Source organism: Muscardinus avellanarius (genome assembly GCF_963383645.1).
Source record: "Muscardinus avellanarius genome assembly, chromosome: 17".
NCBI classification, from domain to species: domain Eukaryota; kingdom Metazoa; phylum Chordata; class Mammalia; order Rodentia; family Gliridae; genus Muscardinus; species Muscardinus avellanarius.
Window position 1 is genome coordinate 51,227,498 of NC_137803.1, and position 19,542 is coordinate 51,247,039.

Below are 19,542 nucleotides of genomic sequence, written 5' to 3' on the forward strand. Positions count from 1 at the left end.
GCAATCCTCCTGTCTCAGCCTCCCGAATGCTGGGATTTCAAGCATGCGTCACCACGCTTGGCTTGTAGGAGATTTTTATTTATTTTATTTATTTTTCTTTATGTTTTTGGTGGTACTAGGGAATGGAATTCAGGGGCTTTCTACCTCTGGGCTACACTCCCAGACCTATTTTCTTTTTTCTTTTTTTTTTACATTTTATTAGAAACAGGGTCTCACTAAGTTACTGAGAGCCTCACTAAGTAGTTGAGGCTGGCTTCAAACCTGTGTAATTGTCCTGTCTTGGCCTACTGAGTACTGGGATTACAAGCATATGCCATCACGCCCGGGTAAGAGATTTTTAAAAGGCTGATTTTTCTTTTTCTTTCGGTCCTGGGAATTGAACCTCCAAGCTGCCCTCCCCCCAGGCTTCTTTGTTTTTTGTTATCTTGAAACAAGAATTTTCTGTGCAAGCCATGGAAATAAGACTTTATGAATTTCCTCATTTTTTGATAAATATTTGAGTGTTTTCTTTGTTCAGAGCTCAGCGTGGGGTGTTGCTTAGAGTCTATAAGTGTGGCAGAGAGAAAACGTACACACACACGGTGCCCCGTATTCCTCTCACCAATGCGTTGGCTACTGTTGGAGTCCAGGCAAGAGGCTGTGTAGTGAGGCCTTCATGGGGATGATTGCATTTGAACTAGGCTTGGAAAGAAATATATTTTTGTTAAGTGGGGAAACCTTTGAATAAGGGTAAATTATCACCAGGCATGGTGGTACACACCCAGTAATCCCAGTACTTGAGAGGCTGAGACTGGAGGATCATAGGTTCCAGGACAACTTCAACAATTTAGTGAGATTCTCAATAACTTAGACAGATTTGATTTCAAAACAAAAATAAAAAGGTCTGGAGTTGTAGCTCAGAGGTAGACTGCTTCCCTAGTACTACACATACATACCCTGAATAATTATTATTTCCAGTATCACAGGAAAAGGTACATCTTGAAAAAAGGTTTGGAAGAAATAAAGTAGGAGACCATTTCTAGGTAAATAGATATTTGCAGGAACCTAACTCAGTTCATGGAACATCTGAAATATTAGGCTAACCACTGTGGGCTTTTTCAGTATGAGGAGAACAATTAGCATCTCCTTCATTAACATATAGAGAAACAAGTACTTTTTACCACTTTAAAAACTTACCCAATTAAAAAGTATACCATGTAATCATGAAAAATGCCAGATTGTGAGCTTTTTATATGTCTCTAAAGTTAAGCCTTTCCAATATGATTTTCTAGCAGCTTTCTTGACTTCAAAAATATTTTTAAAACAAAAATAACATTTTTCCTTCAAAATTAACAGATTCCTAGAGTAGACCAAATAAGGTAACACAGCGACCTTTTTGCATTTATTCATGGCAGTTTGGTCTCTAAATATTAACTGGCTAAAACATATTTGCAGTGATTCCCAGTTGGTCACTTTTCTAGAAGCTTAGCAGTCTGATTTCTTTTTATGTAACTGTAAACACCATTATATAAGAAGCATGCCAAGTGCGAACCGATGGCCCCATGTGCTGTACCACATGCCAAGGTTCATCAATTCTTAGGCCAGGCTACTGTGCAAGTTAATACTTATTTCAAGACCTTGTTTTAATATAAGATTGCCAGGGAGATTTGGTAATTATTTAATTTTTAGGTGATTCTGGGGACTGAACCCAGGGCCTTATAAGCATGTATTTCAGGAATGAGCATATACCCCCAGACCCTGAAACTAGATGGTTTTGATTACTCTGATGTGGACAAAAGTGTGTGTGTGTGTTGAAAGTTTGCAGAATCAGTTTTTGTTTAAGCACATTTAAATATCCTTAGTAGCTAGGTGTGGTGGTGCAAGCTTATAATTTCAGTAAATTCTCGGGAAGCTGAGACGAAAGGATCACAGGTTCAAAGACAGCCTCAGGAAGTTAGGGAGGACTGTCAGTAATTTAGTGAGGGTCCTCAGTAACTTAGATCCTGTTTTAATAATAAACAAAATAGGGCTGGGGGTATATCTCAGAGGTAGAATGCCCATCGGTTGAATCCTTAGTACTCTACACACTCACACATAAAACTCCTAATAATGTTTTTATATTAACCAATAAGCATCTAAGCTATAAATTTTCTCAAACATAATTATCCCCATTGGGGATAACTAAGCATTTGGTGGTGTTTAATAAAAGGCACAGACCCATGAATGATTATCCTTTAATCTTTGTTATTTGTGCCATGAAAGAGGAAAATCACTAGATTACACAGGCGGGAGGCAGACGCTGTGTTTTGTTTTTTTCATGGGCATCTTCTCAGCACTTGGTCCACAGTTCTGGGTAACATCTGTGGAGGTGCTATTTTAATCACATAGCATCTAGCATATGGTTCTTTTGCTATTTAGCAACTAAGTAGAGAATAAATCTTAACAATGTGTATCAGAGATTAGTTTCAAATGAAAAATAAACCATGGAAAGTCAAATTCATTTTAGAATATAGTATTTATTTAGTTGGGTTTTACTAAGAACAGCTAACAGTGGGAGTTGTATTCCAGAAGATGAAATAATGTTGGGTCTTCATACCCGATATCAATGCGAGATTATTCTTTCCTTCCTCATTTACTCTGAACTTTTCTTTTTGCTGCCCACCTTTCTTGTGAGACATTTTTTTCCCAAGAAAATGACCTTTCTTTAATGAAATCATGTTGATGTAGAAAATTTGAAAATGTTTTTTAAAAAGACTGAAGAAGATGAATATTCAGTTTTACCACCATGAAATAATGACTAGGAATAATTTGGTATGTGTTCCTAGTAGATTTGCTTTGATAGGTTGTATATGATTGAATAACACAACCTTACAATTTATTTCGCTTTCATATAGACATTCCATTTCCCATCTGAAAATTTGTACCTCTTCTTGGGACTCTGTTCTAGGGCCTTCCATTTGCAAATTGCTGGCATTTGGATTCACTTGATCTCTTTTGTTTATTGACCTTGCTTCCCATGTTTTAAGAAGTGCTCTAAGTAAGTTAAGATTATTTAAAATACAAGATTTGGCCGGGTGTGGTGGCGCATGCTTGTAATCCCTGGACTTGGGAGGCTGAGATAGGAGAATTGCACAGGTTTGAAGCCCCTTGCTGGCTTAAGAGACCCTGTTTCCAAATTTAAAAAACTATAAAATAGGTCTGGGAGTGTAGCCCTCAGGTAGAAGGGTTACATCCCCAGGTGTAAAAAACAAAAAACAAACAAACAAAAAACAAACAAACAAAAAAACAAGATTTGGTTGTATTTCTATAGGTTGAATTGTATTTCTCCTTTAAAGTTTTTTTTTAATGAAAAGCTTAAATGTTATGATTTTCATTTGATGGACAGATTTAAAGGATATTAATGTGTAATTAAAAAGTCAAACTCAGCCGGGCGTGGTGGCGCACGCTTGTAATCCCCGAGCTTGGGAGGCAGAGACAGGAGGATCGCGCAGGTTCGAAGCCAGCCGCGCGCGCTGGCTTAGGAGACCCTGTTTCCAAATAAAAATGTAAAAATAGGTCTGGGAGTGTAGCCCAGAGGTAGAAGGGCTTCCAGGAACCCCAGTACCACCAAAAAAAAAAAAAAAAAAAGTCAAACTAAAAGCCTGGTGTGGTGGTGCACACTTGAAATCCCCATGCTTGGGAGGTGGAGACAGGAGGATCGAGTAGGTTCCAAGCCAGCCTCTCTGGCTTAAGAGACCCTGTTTCCAAATAAAAATATAAAATAGGTCTGGGAGTGTAGCCTGGAGGTAGAAAGGCTTCCAGGAACCCCAGTACCACCCAAAAAAAAAAAAAAAAAAAAAAAGTCAAACTAAGCCTGGCACAGTGAAGCAAGCCTGCAGTCTTTATTCTTAGGCTGAGACAAGAGGGTCTCAGGTTTGAGACCAGCCTCAGCAATTTAGACTGTTTCAAGGTAAAAAACAAAATGGGCTGGGGGTGTAGCACAGAGGTAGAATGACCCTGGGTCAACCCCCAGTACAATTAAAAAAAAACTGGACATGACATGAAACTCAGAGGCATTCTACCTCTGAGTTACACCACAGCCCCTTTTGTTTTTTATCTTGAAATAGAGTCTAAATTGCTGAGGCTGGTCTCAAACCTGAGATTCTCCTGTCTCAGCCTCTCAAGTACTGGATGACAGGCGTGCACCATTACGCCTGGCATGACACATTTTTAAGCGATATATGTCCATTTTGCAGATTTCTATTACCAGCATTCTGGTTTGGGTTCTTGTTTTAATGGGTTAATGGGTTGAGATTTTCTTTAGCTGACCAGGGAAGACACTGATACTATCATATCTTGGTTTCCCATATAAACATAATATGAGAAGATACTAGACCTCCTCGGGTACATATTTTTAAGGTGAAAATGCCTGTTTATGCCAATTATTTGTCCCAATAAGAACTAGAGGAAGTTGAGTTAGTGCCGCCTTCACATATGTTACCCACAATGCCAACTGCAGAATTATTTTTGGCTCTGTTTAGCAATTCGCTTTTTGAATAAAATTACTTATCCTGCATAGACTATCATGAGAGGAATGCCAATATCTTAAAAGTGCTGCTGTCCATTCTTCTTGAGCATTCTGCAATTATTTAATTCCTATAAGCTTCTGTTTTTTAAGTGTTGGCTCTTCTCTTTCTAAGTAGTCTTTTCTAGCAGAAGGCATCGCCCTTTTCTGTGCTGACTGGTGGGCTGTGATCACAGCCATGCTTAGTAACGATGCCCAAGAAACATCTACAGTGTGTGCTTTACTTAAGAAAACATGGAATTATTGACACATATAAACATAAGTACTGTTGTGGTTTCAGCTTGCCTGAAGGTCACTGACAGTCCCACTCATTGTTTTTACTTCTAGAAATTCTGCCATCGTTTCTTCAGAAAGTCGAAGTTGTCTCTGAAGCATCTCGAGAAACGTGCGCAGCTCTGAGCGACTGCCTTAATCTCTTCACAAAACAAGAAGGGGTAGGTTGCTTGGAATCGAGATTTTTAAAGACTTGTTTTGGTGTTGCATGCTTGCTTGTCCAAAGGGTCATTGTATTCAAATTGTTCAAAAGTAGAAAGAATCATTAATGATAACAACAAAATGAAATGCTTCTTTTTACCAAGATTCAGAACATTTATTTATTTATTTATTTATTTATTTATTTATTTATTTATTTATTTATTTATGGTACTGGGGATGGAACCCAGGGGCATGCTACTTCTGAGCTACACCTCCAGCCCTATTTTTTATTCTTTCTTTTGAAACAGGGTCTCGTGAAGTTAGAAAGGGCCTCACTAAGTAGCTGAGGCTGGCCACGCTGGATTACAAGCTTGAGCCACCCTGCCTGGATTTTGTTTTGTTTTTGTTAAGGTCTAGGTTGCTGAGAGGCTGGCTACTTGCTGAGGCTGTCTTTGAACCTGTGATCCTCCTATCTTAGCCTCCCAAGTACTGGATTACAGGTGTGCACTCCCCCTACTTTTAATACTATTTAAAAACATCTCTTAACATTTCTACTTTTGGTGGTTTGCAGATTTCAGATGCTAGTTTATCAAATGAGGAATGGTTTAGGGTCATAAATTAATCTGAATAAGATGATAACACTCTAGAACACCTGTGAAATTAACAAATTATGATGTCACAGGCTATATGTAGCAGTTAGCACATTGTAAAACCAAATTTCTCTCACCTTTCTTTCTTTTTTTGGGGGGAGTGCTGGGGATTGAACCTAGGGGTATTCTATCTCTGAGCTTACACCCCCAGCCCTATTTTTGTTTTTTTTTTTAATTTGAAACAGAGTCTTGCTAAGTTGCTGACAGCCTCACCAAATTGCTGAGGCTGGCTTTGAATCTGCGATCCTCCTTTCTCAGCCTCCCAAGTACTAGGATTATAGGTGTGTACCACCACACCTGGCTTCTCACGTTTCTTATGGAACTGGAACCTGATGTATGTATTGATATCACTTTTGTTCTAGAGATATATATGATTTTAAGCCTGAACAAGAGATTAAATGTCAATGTAGGTTGGTGTGTTTCTTTCCTTCTTTCTTTTATTTTTTGTAGTACTGGAGATGGAAGCCAGAGAAATTCTACTTTGGAGATACACTCCTTGCCCTTTTCTTATCTTTTGTTTTGAAACAGGGTTCCCTAGGTTGCTGAGAGGCTTGCTAAGTCTCTGAGGCTGGTTTTGAACCTGTGATCGTCCTGTCTCAGCCTCCCAAGTACTGGGATTACAAGTGTGCACTACTATGCCTGGCATGTGTTTAATTTCTTAAGAAGTCAATTTATTTTGATTTTAAACTGTTATTTTGATAAATAGCCTAAAACCTCTTTCTTTGTGAACAGTTTAGGTTTGCAAGAGTATGATTAGACAAAGTTTAGACTATTTAATCAGTTTTAGACTCTTAAATTTGCCATGAGAATTAAATATGATAATGTAAACCAAACGCTTAGCTTAGTGCTTAATACATACTTATCTCCAAATAAAATTAGAAGTTCTTGTTGTAGGATCTTCTATAACACTCGTAGTCCTTCCTCTGTGGAAGCTTCTTGAAGCTTCTATGTCTCTAACATTGCACTCATCTTATTTAGGGAGGAGTTACGACTGTCCAAGGAAAAAGTTTAACAACTGTGGGAGGACTGTTGTGTTTCCATCATTATTTAAGTGACAACCGTCTACTTAATATTTTTTAGGAACACTGGCCTAGTTTACATCTCAGTCTTTGTCTAACATATTGAGATAAACTTCTTTTTTTTTTTTTTTTTTTTGCAGTACTGGGAATTGAACTCAGGGGCATTCTACCTCCAATCTATACCTCTAGCCCTATTCTTTATTCTTTATTTTTGAAGCAGGGTCTCACTAAGTTGCAGAGGGCTTCACTACACCTCTAGCCCTATTTTTTATTTCTTTATTTTCTTTCTTTCTTTCTTTCTTTCTTTCTTTCTTTCTTTCTTTCTTTCTTTCTTCCTTTCTTTCCTCTTTGTACTGAAGATAGAACCCAGGGGTTTTTCTACCTCCGGGCTATACTACCAGACTTATTTTTTATACTTTTTTTGTAAAGAGGGTCTCATTAAGTTACTGCCAGCCTCACTAAGTAGCCGAGGCTGGCTTCAAACCTGGGTGATCCTCCTGTCTCAGCCTCCCAAGCATGGGGATTTCAAGTGTGCACCACCATGCCTGGCTTATTCTTTGTTTTGAAACAGGGACTCACAAAGCTGCAGAGAGCCTCACTAAGTAGCTGAGGCTGGCCGCGAACCTGCGATCCTTCTGTCTCAGCCTCCCAGGTACTGGAATTATAAATGTGTGCCACTCTGCTTGGCTGAAATAAATTTCTGTAAAAGGAAAATACATAAGCACCTTAGAGTTGGGTGTGTGGAACAAATATACACAGGTAAATAATACATAGAAAACATAGCATACCACACAGAACTGTATTCATTAGCAACTGGCATTTAATTTTTTATACTTTAAAGTATCATTAAGATAGCTTTTCATTAGTTCCACAAAATACTGTCTCAGTAGAATCCCTGGATTTCTTTCTGAGGAATAAGATTGTAGAGAGTGAGAAGGCTCTCAACACATTTGAAAGATAAGTGGCGTCCTTGAAGTTGGTCTTTCAGATGACCAAGAATTACAACATAGAAATTAACTAACGTAACTGAGGTCAGAGAGGCATGATAGATAGTACTCTGGAATGCTTTATTTATCTGGCATCATCAATTACATTCATGTTATCTAGAAGTATTACTAATAGAGCAATCAAACTTTGAACTTACATAGACCTGAGTCTAATGTCTGGCTACTTACTCTCTCTGTGGCTCAGTGTTTAATATTACCCTTTAAAATTGGTGGCAGCTGAAACGCCTGTGGATTGTTCAGAAAAGTAAAGGAGATCGTATTGGAAGAGCACCTCTGTTGTGTCTGCTACAAAATACAGATTGGGCAGGAGTGACATCAGGCCCCTTAGCAGAAAACCTGTTTTTATTCTTTTTTGTTGGCATTTATTTATTTACTTATATTTGGCATTTATTTTAAATTTACATATTTAAAAGCTGGGCGTGGTGGTGCAGACTTGTAATCCCAGTGGTTGGGAGTCTAAGACAGGAGAATCACACAGGTTCAAAGCCAGCGTCAGCTATTTAGTGAGGCTCTCAGCAACTTAGTGAGACCCTGTTTCTAAATAAAGTATATATAAAAAAAATAGGTCTGGTAGTATAACCCAGAGGTAGAAAAAGGCCCTAGGTTTCACCCCCAGTACCAAACACACAAAAACAGTTACACATTTACTTCTTCTTTGTCGTCCTCATCCCCTCCTCCTCCTCCTCCTCCTCCTCCTCCTCCTCCTCTTTCTTTTTTTCGTGATACAGCCTCATATGCTAGGCAATCACCCTACCACTGAACTGCATCTCAGTCTAATTATTTACTTTTTCACCTAAAAATTTAAAACTTAATTATATGTTTTTTGAGTGTCTAAGGATTGTTCTTTTTTTGTATATTAATAATACTCTGTGCTTTAATACAGAGATACCCAGGCAGTGGTGTACACCTGTAATCCCAGTACTTGGAAAACTGAGACAGAAGGATCACAGGTTCAAGACCAGCGTCAGCAACTTAGGGAGACTCTCAGAAACCTAGTGAGACCCTGCTTCAAAACAAAAAATAAAAAGGGCTGGGGTGTGGCTTGGAGGTAGAATGCCTCTGGGTTCGGTTCCCAGGCACAAGGGCACATGTGCAACACACCACAGAGATTAAAAATTTATAGGAATGTGTGTTTTTCAGCTTAACGGGTCTGTCGTGCTAATGCTTTTTGAATTCTTGTTTGATCCGTATGGTTGTTTTTTGTCGTTGTTTTGTTTTGTTTTTGTTGCAGTACTGGGGATGGAACCTAGGGGACTTCTACTTTCAAGCTATACTCCCATCCCAATTCTTTTTTTGAAAGAGGGTCTCACTGAGTTGCAGAGGGCCTAAGTGGCTGAGGCTGTCCTTGAACCGTGATACTCTTGTCTCAGCCTCCCAAATGCTGGGATTACAAGCTTGCGCCACCATGCCTGGCTCCATATGGGTTTTGACAAAGTATTTCTTGAAAATCCAATAGATTGTGCTAGTCTCTAGCAACAGAATACTGACCTTTTTTATTATTATTTACAAGAAAGGTAGAGAACCAAACTTGGTAAAATTATGTCCACAGTCAGAACAAGCTGCCTCCATCTGAGAAACCTGGGGTTTTCAGTGTGTGCAGACTTGTGTGCCTGAGTCTCATGCCTTCTGTTTCTGTGAAACACGGTGGTTTTGCTTCTTAGAGATGCTTTGATGTGACCTATAGAGTTGAGATTTTCATCATGAGCAGAAAATAAACCAAGTGTTATTATAGGCAGTTATTTTATTTGTTTTGGCACTGGGAATGGAACCCAGGTGCTTTCTACCTCTGAGCTATATTCCCAGCCCTATTTTTTTTCTTTTCTTTATTTTGAAACAGCGTGTCACTAAGTTGTAGAGGACTCAAGTAGCTGAGACTGGCTGCGAATCTGCAATCCTCCTGTCTCAGCTTCCTACGTACTGGGATTATAAGCATGCGCCACCACGTCTGACTTGGCAGTTATTTATTTATTTATTTATTTACTGGCACCAGGAGTTGAACCCAGGGGCCTTCTACCTCTGAGTTATACCCCCAGCCCTTTTTGTTTTTTATTTCGAAACAGGGCCTCACTAAGCTGCTGAGCGTCTCAATTTCTGAGGCTGACCTTGAACTTTAGCCTCCCAAGTACCGGGATTACAGGTATGTATCAACATGCCAGCTATAGGTAGATTTTATTTGTAAACAACACTACTGAATAGCCGGGCGTGCGTGGTGGCACATGCTTGTAATCCCAGCATTTGGGAGCCTAAGACAGGAGGATCTGGGGTTTCTGCGGATAGCATCACTACTTAGTGAGGCCCTTTGCAACTCAGTGAGACCCTGTTTCAAAATAAAGAAAAAAATAGGTTCCCCATACCACAAAACAAACAAAAAAACAAACAAACAAACAAAATAAAAAAACTACTGACCTGGTTAAGAAAATTGCAGTATGTAAAATAAGCTGGGCCCCACTGTGCCCACCTATTATCCCAGTCTCAGGGAGGCTAAGACAAGAGGATCACAGGTGCCAGTGTGCAGGAACTTAGACCCTGTTTCAAAGTATAAATAAATAAATTAATTAATTAATACATACATATATACATACATACATAAAGGAAGGGTTGAGGGTTGGGGCTATATTTCAGGTAGAATGCCCCTGGGCTCAGAGGTAGAATGACCTTGGGCTCAATTCCTAGTACTACCTTCACCATCACCAAACCAAACAATCCCCCCCAAGAAAACAACAAAAATAACAACAGCCCCCCCCCAAAAAAGAAGAATGAAAGGAAAAAAGGCCAAAAAGTTAGTGGTTAATCTATTAAAAAGAAACCTCCAGGGTATTTTTAGGGCAGTGTACTTAGATATGTATTATCATGGCATATTATTGCTGTGTGTTTAACTTTGAGAATTTCATTCAAAAATGTGGACAGTGGTTTCATGCATTAGGTTTGTTTGTACAGTTTTCCTCACAGAGTAGTCTCAGGAGTTGCTTGACTGTCACATGGATCCATCGCTGGTGCTGTCCTGGTTCCGTAGCATCCAGCTCCCTTGATCTTGGCCGAACCAGTTTTTTCCAAGTGAGGAATATGCCTGTTTGAGGTTGGTGTAATCTCACTTGTGGAACCTTGTATACTCTCATCTCCTGACTGCTGAGGAGATGTGACCCAGATGTATGCCTGGGTGATGGTGGTGCAGTGCTTGCGGCAGAATGAAAAGATTCACACTCTAAACTGGACCTGTCTCAAAGGGGAGAATTACACTGCCTCTCTGGACCAGGCCTTGTACTTTGGAAACAAAGCCATGCACTTGGGTGGACTCAGCTCTACCGAGTGATCTCTGAAGTTTGCTTAGCTTCCTACTTTCCAGCGGTCCTTTAGTCTCTTAGTCACTTTGTCCCTTGGCTGTGCCCTGACGTTTAGGACAGCAGCTCATTCAGGCCTTGACCCCTCTCTAACCCTCTCCTCTCCCTCTGCCGAAAGCAAAGTTTCTTTGCTAAACCTTCGGCAGTCCTGTTGTAAGAGCCATCGGCTCCCTCTCCCAGTGTTGATCTAGCTGCATTAGCGCCATCCTATTGTTGGAGGTCTTTGTTCCCTTCCCTATTGCTTCTCTGGGAACCTTGCTCTAAACTATTTTTGAATTCTCTACTCTCTTACTGATAGTGTTTATATATGTCTGCACATCTCTTTCCAGTTTCATTCTTGAAACTATGATGCTGCCAATTTCTTCTTCCTCCTCCTCCTCCTCTTCTTTTTCTTCTCCTCCTCCTCCTCCTCCTCCTCCTCCTCCTCCTCGTACTAGGGTTTGAATGCAGGAGTGCTCTACTTCTAAGCTTAGCTACACCCTCAGCCCTATTTTATTTTTTATTTTGAAACAGGGTCTTACGAGGTTGTTGAGTCTGACGTTGAACCTATGACCCTTGTGTTTCAGTCTCCCATCCAAAGCCCCTTTTCTGCTGCCTATGCCTTAAATATTAGTGTTCCCCAGGTATCTGTGGGTGGCCCTCTCTTAGAATAGAGATCATACATTCTTCTTGGATGATACCACCTACTCTTTTAACTAGAAATACGTAATTACTTAAATATCCAGAGACCTCTCCTGACCTCTGAGCCAGCATACTTGGTTGCCTTTTGAACACTTGCCTATGGTTATATCAGAGGCACTTCAAAAACTAGTGTGTCTAAAGTCAAAGTTGTTCCTTCAATTCCAGAACCACCGCCTCTTCAGAAATTCAAGCTAGGATCTTGAGAACTATCTTTGCTTTGCCTGTCTTTGCCATCCGCCTTTAATCAGATCCATCCAATCCACTTCCAATACTTCAGTTATTGCTAGATGCCTTTATTTATTACTAGATAAAGTTTTCCAGATTGTTTTTGTTTTGTTTTGTGGTACCGGAAATTTATCCAGGGGCATTCTACCTCCAAGCTACACCCCCAGCCCTATTTTTTATTCTTTATTTTTAAGAGGGTCTCACTAATTTGCCGAGGGCCTAAGTAGCTGAGGCCAGCCGCCAACCTGCAAACCTCCTGTCTCAGCCTCCCAAGTACTAGGATTACAGACCTGCACCACCACGCCTGGCTCTCAAGATTGATCTGCAGGATGGGTACTACTATTTCCTAATCCCAGTCTCCTCCCGCCAAAACTAGGTCACTGTCCTTCCTGTTCCAGGAGTTCCTTGTTATTACAGCCCGTGCTATGTTGTCTAAAGGTCCAATGTGATATATATTCACTAAACTGGAGCCCCTTAAGGAAGCACCTATATCTTAGTTATCTTGGTAGCATGGCTTAGTAGATGGTTAATAAATATTTGAGTGAATGAATAATTAATGCCCAAAGGAAAGAATACAAGCTTTTGGGTCAGACCAGTCTGGATCCAAATTCTATTACTTCAGCCTCCTGTAAATTAGCATGTGTTTAGGAATTCCACTTCCAAATCTGAAAATGAGAATACAAATGAGTTATTTTATGTGAAGTCTCAGTACAGTGCCTGGCACATTTTCGGTGCCTTGTAAATCGCCTTCTAGAACAAAGCGTTTTTGTTTCTTGTGTTGCCTAGTACTGCTTTTGTACACTGAACTCATTCTCGAATTTTCAGGGCTGGAGAGGAAGATTCTGTAGCAGGCTCTCCCCGCCCCCTTTTGCTTCCAAATGAGGCACTCACAAGTGTAAGACTACTGAGGTATCAATTAGGAAGAAAACAAAGAAAGAAGACAGGGGACTTTGCAGCCACCTTGGAACCGCACAGGCAACGGTGTCAGGTTCTCTGCGGATCCCACGTGTATCTTTCAGGCACTTGCCCCTGCCGGGCAAATGCAGACCCCGCTGGCTTGGGAGGAAATGAAGGGACTCAGGAGCTCCTTAAGAAGGACTCGATTTTGTTCAGTATTACTCAAGGGCTCAGTAAAGTATGAGACAGATATACGCATCCTAGACAAGTTCAAGGCCTAAATTGGAGCAGAAGCGTCTTTGTTTTCTCACCAGAGCATTACAGTTAAGCTGGATTCTCTCCTTGACCTGAGCATTCCACTTAGGAGTAGGCGTTTGTTGGTTGGTTGGTACTGGGGATGGAACCCAGGGGTATTGTAACTCCAAGCTATACCCCCAGCCTTATTTTTAAATTTTTACCTTGAAATAAGGTCTTGCTAGGTTGATGAGTCTCACTACTTGCTGAGGCTGTCCTCGAACCTGTGATCAGCCCGTCTCAGTCTCCCATGTACTGAGATTACAGGCATGCGTCACCACGCCCTGCTAGGAGTAGTGTTTATCTGGTGGCTTTTGTCCTTGGAGATTGTCTACCATTGGAGCCTGGGTGGAATAAGAAGCTGTTTCATGTAAGCAGGTTTTGCATTATTAGGATTAATAGCATTGTTTGTCTCAGTGCTCAAACTGCCTCCCGACTAGGGTGTAAACAGTAGGGGGAGACTCGCTCAGCTCTGCTTTTGGTGAACTAAACAGGACCGCTGCTGCAGTAGCAGCAGCAGCAGGAGTAGGCGCCTGGAGACTGGAGGGGAGCGGATTCCTTTGCTTTCCCGAGTTTCCTGAGGGGCCATTTAAAAGTTGTCTCTGAGCAAGGGGCTGAGCACAAGGCCACGCTTGGCCCTGGCAGCGCCGCGCCCGCGCCCGCAGAGCCCCAGTAGCCCTTTCGAGACCTCCCTAGAGAATCCCCGCGACTCTGCTCGGAAGGGCGAGCGCGGTCCCCACCTGCACCGAGCCGCAGGGCGGGCGGCGCGGGAGGAGGGCGCGGGAGGAGGGCTGAGGACGGGAGGAGGAGGGAGCCGCCCTGCAGGCCGGCCGCGGCTCTCCAGCTCCGCACCGAGCCCGGAGGGCGGGTCTGCGGCCGAGCCTGCCAGGGGCAGCGCGGAGCTCTGCGGCCAGGGCCTCGGCCGCTCCCCGGGGAGGCGGCGAAGGTGACTTAGGGAGACCTTGCGGTGCCGCCCTGGGTCGCCCTTGGGCCAGCCCGCCGAGGGAGGAGCGCCAGGAGCGCCGGGCCGGCAGAGGCCGGAGGCGCCCGGCGGAGCACTCTGCGAGCCGCGGGAGGAGCCGGAGCTGAGCGCGGCGCGGCCGCCCAGGTGGGTGTGCGCGCCTGCTGGCCCTGGGCAGCCCCGAGCTGGCCCGAGGACGCGGGGAGGCGGCGATCGGGGGTGCCAGCCGAGGGGAGGGCAGAGGACCGCCCGGGAGCTCGCGGGGACCCTGCCCTGCCTCCCGACCCGCCGGCCTGCGGGGCTTGACCACAGCTGGCCTGGGCTCCCGCACCAGCCCCGGGACGGCCCAGGGCTGATGTTTTTTCCTTCGGGGCTAAATATTAGTATTAGGTCAAGCGGTGCGGGAGCTGGGGGAGTGGGGCTGTGAGAGGCACGGTTGTCCTAAATAACCTTCCAAGTTAGCGATTTTCTGCAAGTCTCAGCTCTGCCTGACATTGACGTGAACTTAACCTCGGGCCACTGAGATTCCAGGAATCGCGGGAAAAGCTGAGCGCATTGAGGAGGGAGGCGGTGTTGGGGAGTGGGGAGGGGGTTTTGCATTTGATGTTTTGATTAGGATTTTTTTTTTTTATTAACCCTGGGTTCTGAGCAGTGGCCAGTTGGGTTTTCTGTTGTGCCCGATTTTTCTGGGTTCGGAGGGAGGTAGTCCAGAGAGCAAGGTACAGGGAGGAGCTTAGCACAGCTTTTTGTTGTTGTTGTTGTTGTTATTAGCAATTAAAAGTTTCTTAATTTTAATTAGGTTCAAAGAATGAAGGCATTTCATTTGGAAGGCACGGCGTTGCTTCACATGGTGACTTTTTCAAGGAAAAATGCTTGCAATGCGTGTTGGCGGACTAATGGGCAGGCTAGACTAGGGGATCTAAATGTGAACTTCCGTTTCAGTTTGACACAACACAGTTCACAGCGTTCGGTTTTTTATCACTGAATCAGATGACTTGACAAGGAGCTTGGTTTTGATCTAGTAGGTCTTTAATCCAAATTTGGAAACCAGAGCGCTGTTTCAGCCTCTGTCCCAATACTGCTTTTACCAGCCTGGAGTTTTAAAGGAATGTGATCATTGTGAATATATTTGCCGGACTCTGATTCCCCCTCTTTAGGGACCTTGTAAAGGCTAATGGGGGGATTACAGGGTTGGTAAAATCGACCCACACAACCCCTTACTCTCAGTTATGCACCCTGCAGAATGGGAGAAATAAAGCTTATTAGGTTTTCCATGCTAAAAGAAAACGTATCTACTCATATTCAAGGTTGTTTATAAAGGCAGTATAAGCACATTTTAAATATTGTGTGCAACATCATAATTTAATCTCCAAATTTCATTCTTTTAAAAAGACTTGAAAAACTTACTACTGTTTCTGGCATTCAAATATATCACTGTTATCAGCTCTCGGCATTCGAAGAAAAATTAAATTGTGTGTGTGTGTGTGTGTGTGTGTGTGTGTGTGTGTGTGTGTGTGTTATTGTGTTACTGGGGATTGAACCCAGGGGCATTCTACCTCTGAGCTATACCCACAGCCCTATTTTTTATTTATTTTATTTATTTATTTATTTATTTGCATTTAGGGAATGGAACTCAGGGGCTTTTCTGCCTCCCAGCTATGCCCCCAGCCCTCTTCTTTATTCTTTCTTTTGAAACAGGGTCTCACCGAGTTGGCTCACTCAGTAGTAACTGAGGCCGGCCTTGAACTGCGATCCTCCCAGATGCAGAGAATACAAATGTGTGCCACCACTCCTGGCTCCTATTTATTTATTTTTATATTTTTGTGGTGCCAGGGGTGGAACCCAGGTGTTTTGTTGTTGTTGTTGTTGTTGTTTGTTTGTTTTTTTTACCTCTGGTCTATATTCCCAGACCCATTTTATATTTTATTTGGAAACAGGGTCTCACTAAGTTGCTGAGAGCCTCACTAAGTAGCCGAGGCTGGCTTCGAACCTGTGCGATCCTCCTGTCTCAGCCTCCTAAGTGCGGGGATTACAAGCGTGCACCACCACGCCCAGCTCCTCTTTTTTTATTTTTGGAACGGAGTCTCACTAAGCTGTGGAGGCCTAACTGGGCATCTGAGGCTGGCACCGGACTTGCTGTCCTTCTGCCTTAGCTTCCCACGTACTGGGATTACAAGTGTACACCACCACGCCCCACTTACATTCTTTGAAAAATTAAAAAATATAGGATGTTTTTACTTGACACACTTCATTCAAAATATATTTTTAAAAATGTGTGTGTGTGTGTGTGTGTGTGTGTGTGTGTGTGTGTGTGTTACTGAGAATTGAACCCAAGGGCATTCTACTTCTGTAATCCCCGCGCTTGGGAGGCAGAGACAGGAGGATCCTGCTGCTTCGAAGCCAGCCTCGCTGGCTTAAGAAACCCTTCTTTCCAAATAAAAATATAAAAAATAGGCATGGGAGCGTAGCCCAGAGGTAGAAGGGTTTCCAGGAAGCCCAGTACCACAAAACAAAACAAAAAACAAAAAACAAAGAAACTTAGTTTACTACATGGACAGAGAAGCAACAGAAAAGCAGTAAGTTTAACAAATCATTAAGGTTGGATCAGAGGGGGGAGAAGAAAGAGAGTTGACTCTTAATGAACAGAAGAATTGGATCTTTTTGAAAGACTGCAAAATATGCTTAAAGCGTTAATCTTGTATGTGATTAGAATCTCGGAAGATTTTATTTTTTATTTTGAAATAGAGTATCACTAAATGAGACTGGCCTCAACTCTGTGATCATCCTGACTCAGCCTCCCAAGTACTGGGATTACAGGCATACACCACCATGCCTGGCTAGTTTATTTTATATGTAACCCACATATATGCTGCTACAAGTTAATTTGGGAAGTGCTAGGTCATAAATTATACACAAATAAAATTCCATTTATGTAAAATAAAGCTGGATTTCATTTTGTTAACTCTTGGGGAATTTTTTAAACACAAGTACATAAAGTTTTAATTAGTAGGGGTGTGTCTGTGGATGTGTGTGCCTGTCTGCATTCATGTTAATTAGGTTGGTCATACTTGTTGTTACCTATGATCTATCCTGATAAGTTTTTGTATCTGACAGAGGTTTAAGACTGGAACCCTCATGCGTTTGGGTTTGCCCCTTCCTGGCCATATTTCAAGTATAGAATATAGTGCCTGGCCTATATGCTCAAGAATTTTGAATGAGTCCTATAAGCAAACATAAATTCCCTTTAATTTGAGAGTCATCAGGGTGCAACCACAGTACAGTGTTATAATGGTACACTGTGGATATGCTGCATATTACTTTAAGTATTTATGGACCGTTTACCTTATCAGAGACTGCCAGACCAGTCGGTTTTATTAAAACTTAGGTTAGCCGGGCGTGGTGGCGCACGCTTGTAATCCCCTCCCCGCGCTTGGGAGGCAGAGACAGGAGGATCGCGCTGCTTCAAAGCCAGCCGCGCTGGCTTAAGAGACCCTGTTTCCAAATAAAAATATAAAATAGGTCTGGGAGTGTAGCCCGGAGGTGGAAGGGTTTCCAGGAAGCCCAGTACCACAAAACAAAACAAAACAAAACAAAAACAAAAAAACTTAGTTTACTACATGGGCAGAGAAGCAACAGAAAAAAATAAGTTTAGCAAATCATTAAGGTTGGATCAGAGGGGGGAGAAGAAAGAGAGAATTGACTCTTAATGAAAAGAAGAATTAGATCTTTTTGAAAGACTTTGCAAAATATGCTTAAAGAGTTTAAAACTTATCTTGTATATGATTAGAATCTCGAAGATTTTAATCTGGGAGAGATTTAGTCAGATTTGCTCCTTATGGGAAGGATTAGAGGACAGGCCTGAAAGCAGGAGGACCAGGTGCAGGAATTCAAAAGAGATAATCAAGTCGGAAGTCAAGCAGGGGGGAAAAAAAGGGAAGATACCGAGCTGAGAGAGACTTCAGAAATCAAGGACGGAAATAGGCGCGGATAGATTGAACGTGGGGAATGAGGAAGGTGGAGTCTCCTGACTCCCAACCCTTGGCATCCTCACTGCCTGAAGGTGACTAAGGTGGGAAGTAAGTGGAATGTGGGAGATGAGTTCCCTTTGGGACATGCTGGCGTGTCCTTACTTGTCTGATCTAAGTTTGGGAATCATGTTGGGAGTCACCTAGATAAATGTGGTGATCACAGCCCAAGGAGTGAGTAATAGCATGTAGAAGCATACTTCAAAGTTTGAAATCAAAGGTCTGGATATTGACATTTAAAAGACAAGTGGGAGCCAGCAGGGAACACAGAAAGGAAAAAGCAGGAGCCCTGCCAGACAAGCTCCCGAGTGCGGAAGCAGGAGGTGAGTTCTCAGGGCGTAGAAGAGCCCAGCTGTCCAGGGCACTTGGAACCAGGCATCACTGGAGTCTTTTTTTTTTTTTTTTTTTTTAAACTGGTACAGAACCTAGAGTTGTCCAATTCCAAGCTATATTCCCAGCCCTTTTTCTCTTAATTCTTTTTTTTTTTTTTTTGAAACAAAGTCTAAGTTGCTGAGACTAACTTCAAACCTGTGGTCTTCCTGTCTCAGCCTCCCACGTACTGGGATTACAGGTGTGCACCACCACAACTGGCTTTTGTGGAGACTTTGATGACAAGTCTTAGAAGCATTACATAGCAAGAAGCCAGAGGAATAAATGTGATGGGAATGAGGGAATAGAAATAATAAAGATAGGCTATGACGGGGTCTATGTGGACATTCATAATGTGTGAATAATTTTGTGTTTCTTTCTTCTAGTCCTTACGCTTTTCCTTTCTTGTTCTTAATATACTTGCTGGGGCCTTAAGGGTAATTCCGAAAAGAGGCTGAGATGGGGGGAATCCATGTAACCCCGATTAAAAAGAAGACATGCTTTTAACTTTAAATAATTTGTTAAAATGATATTTATAAATATCATTTATCGGACGTATGACATTAATGTTCATTTATACAGTCTTGAAATTTTTAGTAAGGAAAAAGTATTGAATTTAATACCTGTCCCTTATTCATCTATTAAGAGGATCGGATATTTAGATTTTCTAGTGATAAGCCATCCTTGTGTATCTGGAATAAATCTAATTTGATCGTGATATATTTTCTTTAACATTCTTTCTCAATTTTTTTTCCTTTGAATGTTAGAATCTCTGTTTATGAGTGGAAATGGCTTGTAATTTCCTTTTTGTTCCATCTTTATTAGAGTTTAGTATTGAAGTTATAATGACTTCATAAAGTTACTGTACGAGTATTCCCTCTTGCTATTCTCTAGAAGAGCTTGAATAAAGTTGAAATGGTCTGTTCCTTAAGAAAAAAACAAAAAAACAGATCTTTCTTATAAAACCATCTTTGTGAATTTTTTAAGTAAATTATAAATTAAACATACTTGTTATATGACTATTTTAATTTTCTATTTCTTTTGGGGTCAGTTTTGATGTTACATATTTTTCTTCTTTCTTTTGGTACTGGGGATTGAACACAGGACGATTCTACCTCT

The 19,542-nt window shown here is 41.8% G+C and overlaps 1 protein-coding gene across 1 annotated transcript in view; it reads left to right on the forward strand.

The window, feature by feature from the left end:
- Positions 1-19,542, forward strand: part of OSBPL1A (oxysterol binding protein like 1A) — a gene marked incomplete at both ends in the record, with an annotated part of 217,349 nt that overhangs the window by 85,708 nt on the left and 112,099 nt on the right. The window contains one exon of the mRNA XM_080714416.1: positions 4,871-4,977. Within this exon, the coding sequence (XP_080570542.1) occupies positions 4,871-4,977 (107 nt within the window). The remainder of the gene's footprint in view (positions 1-4,870; positions 4,978-19,542) is intronic.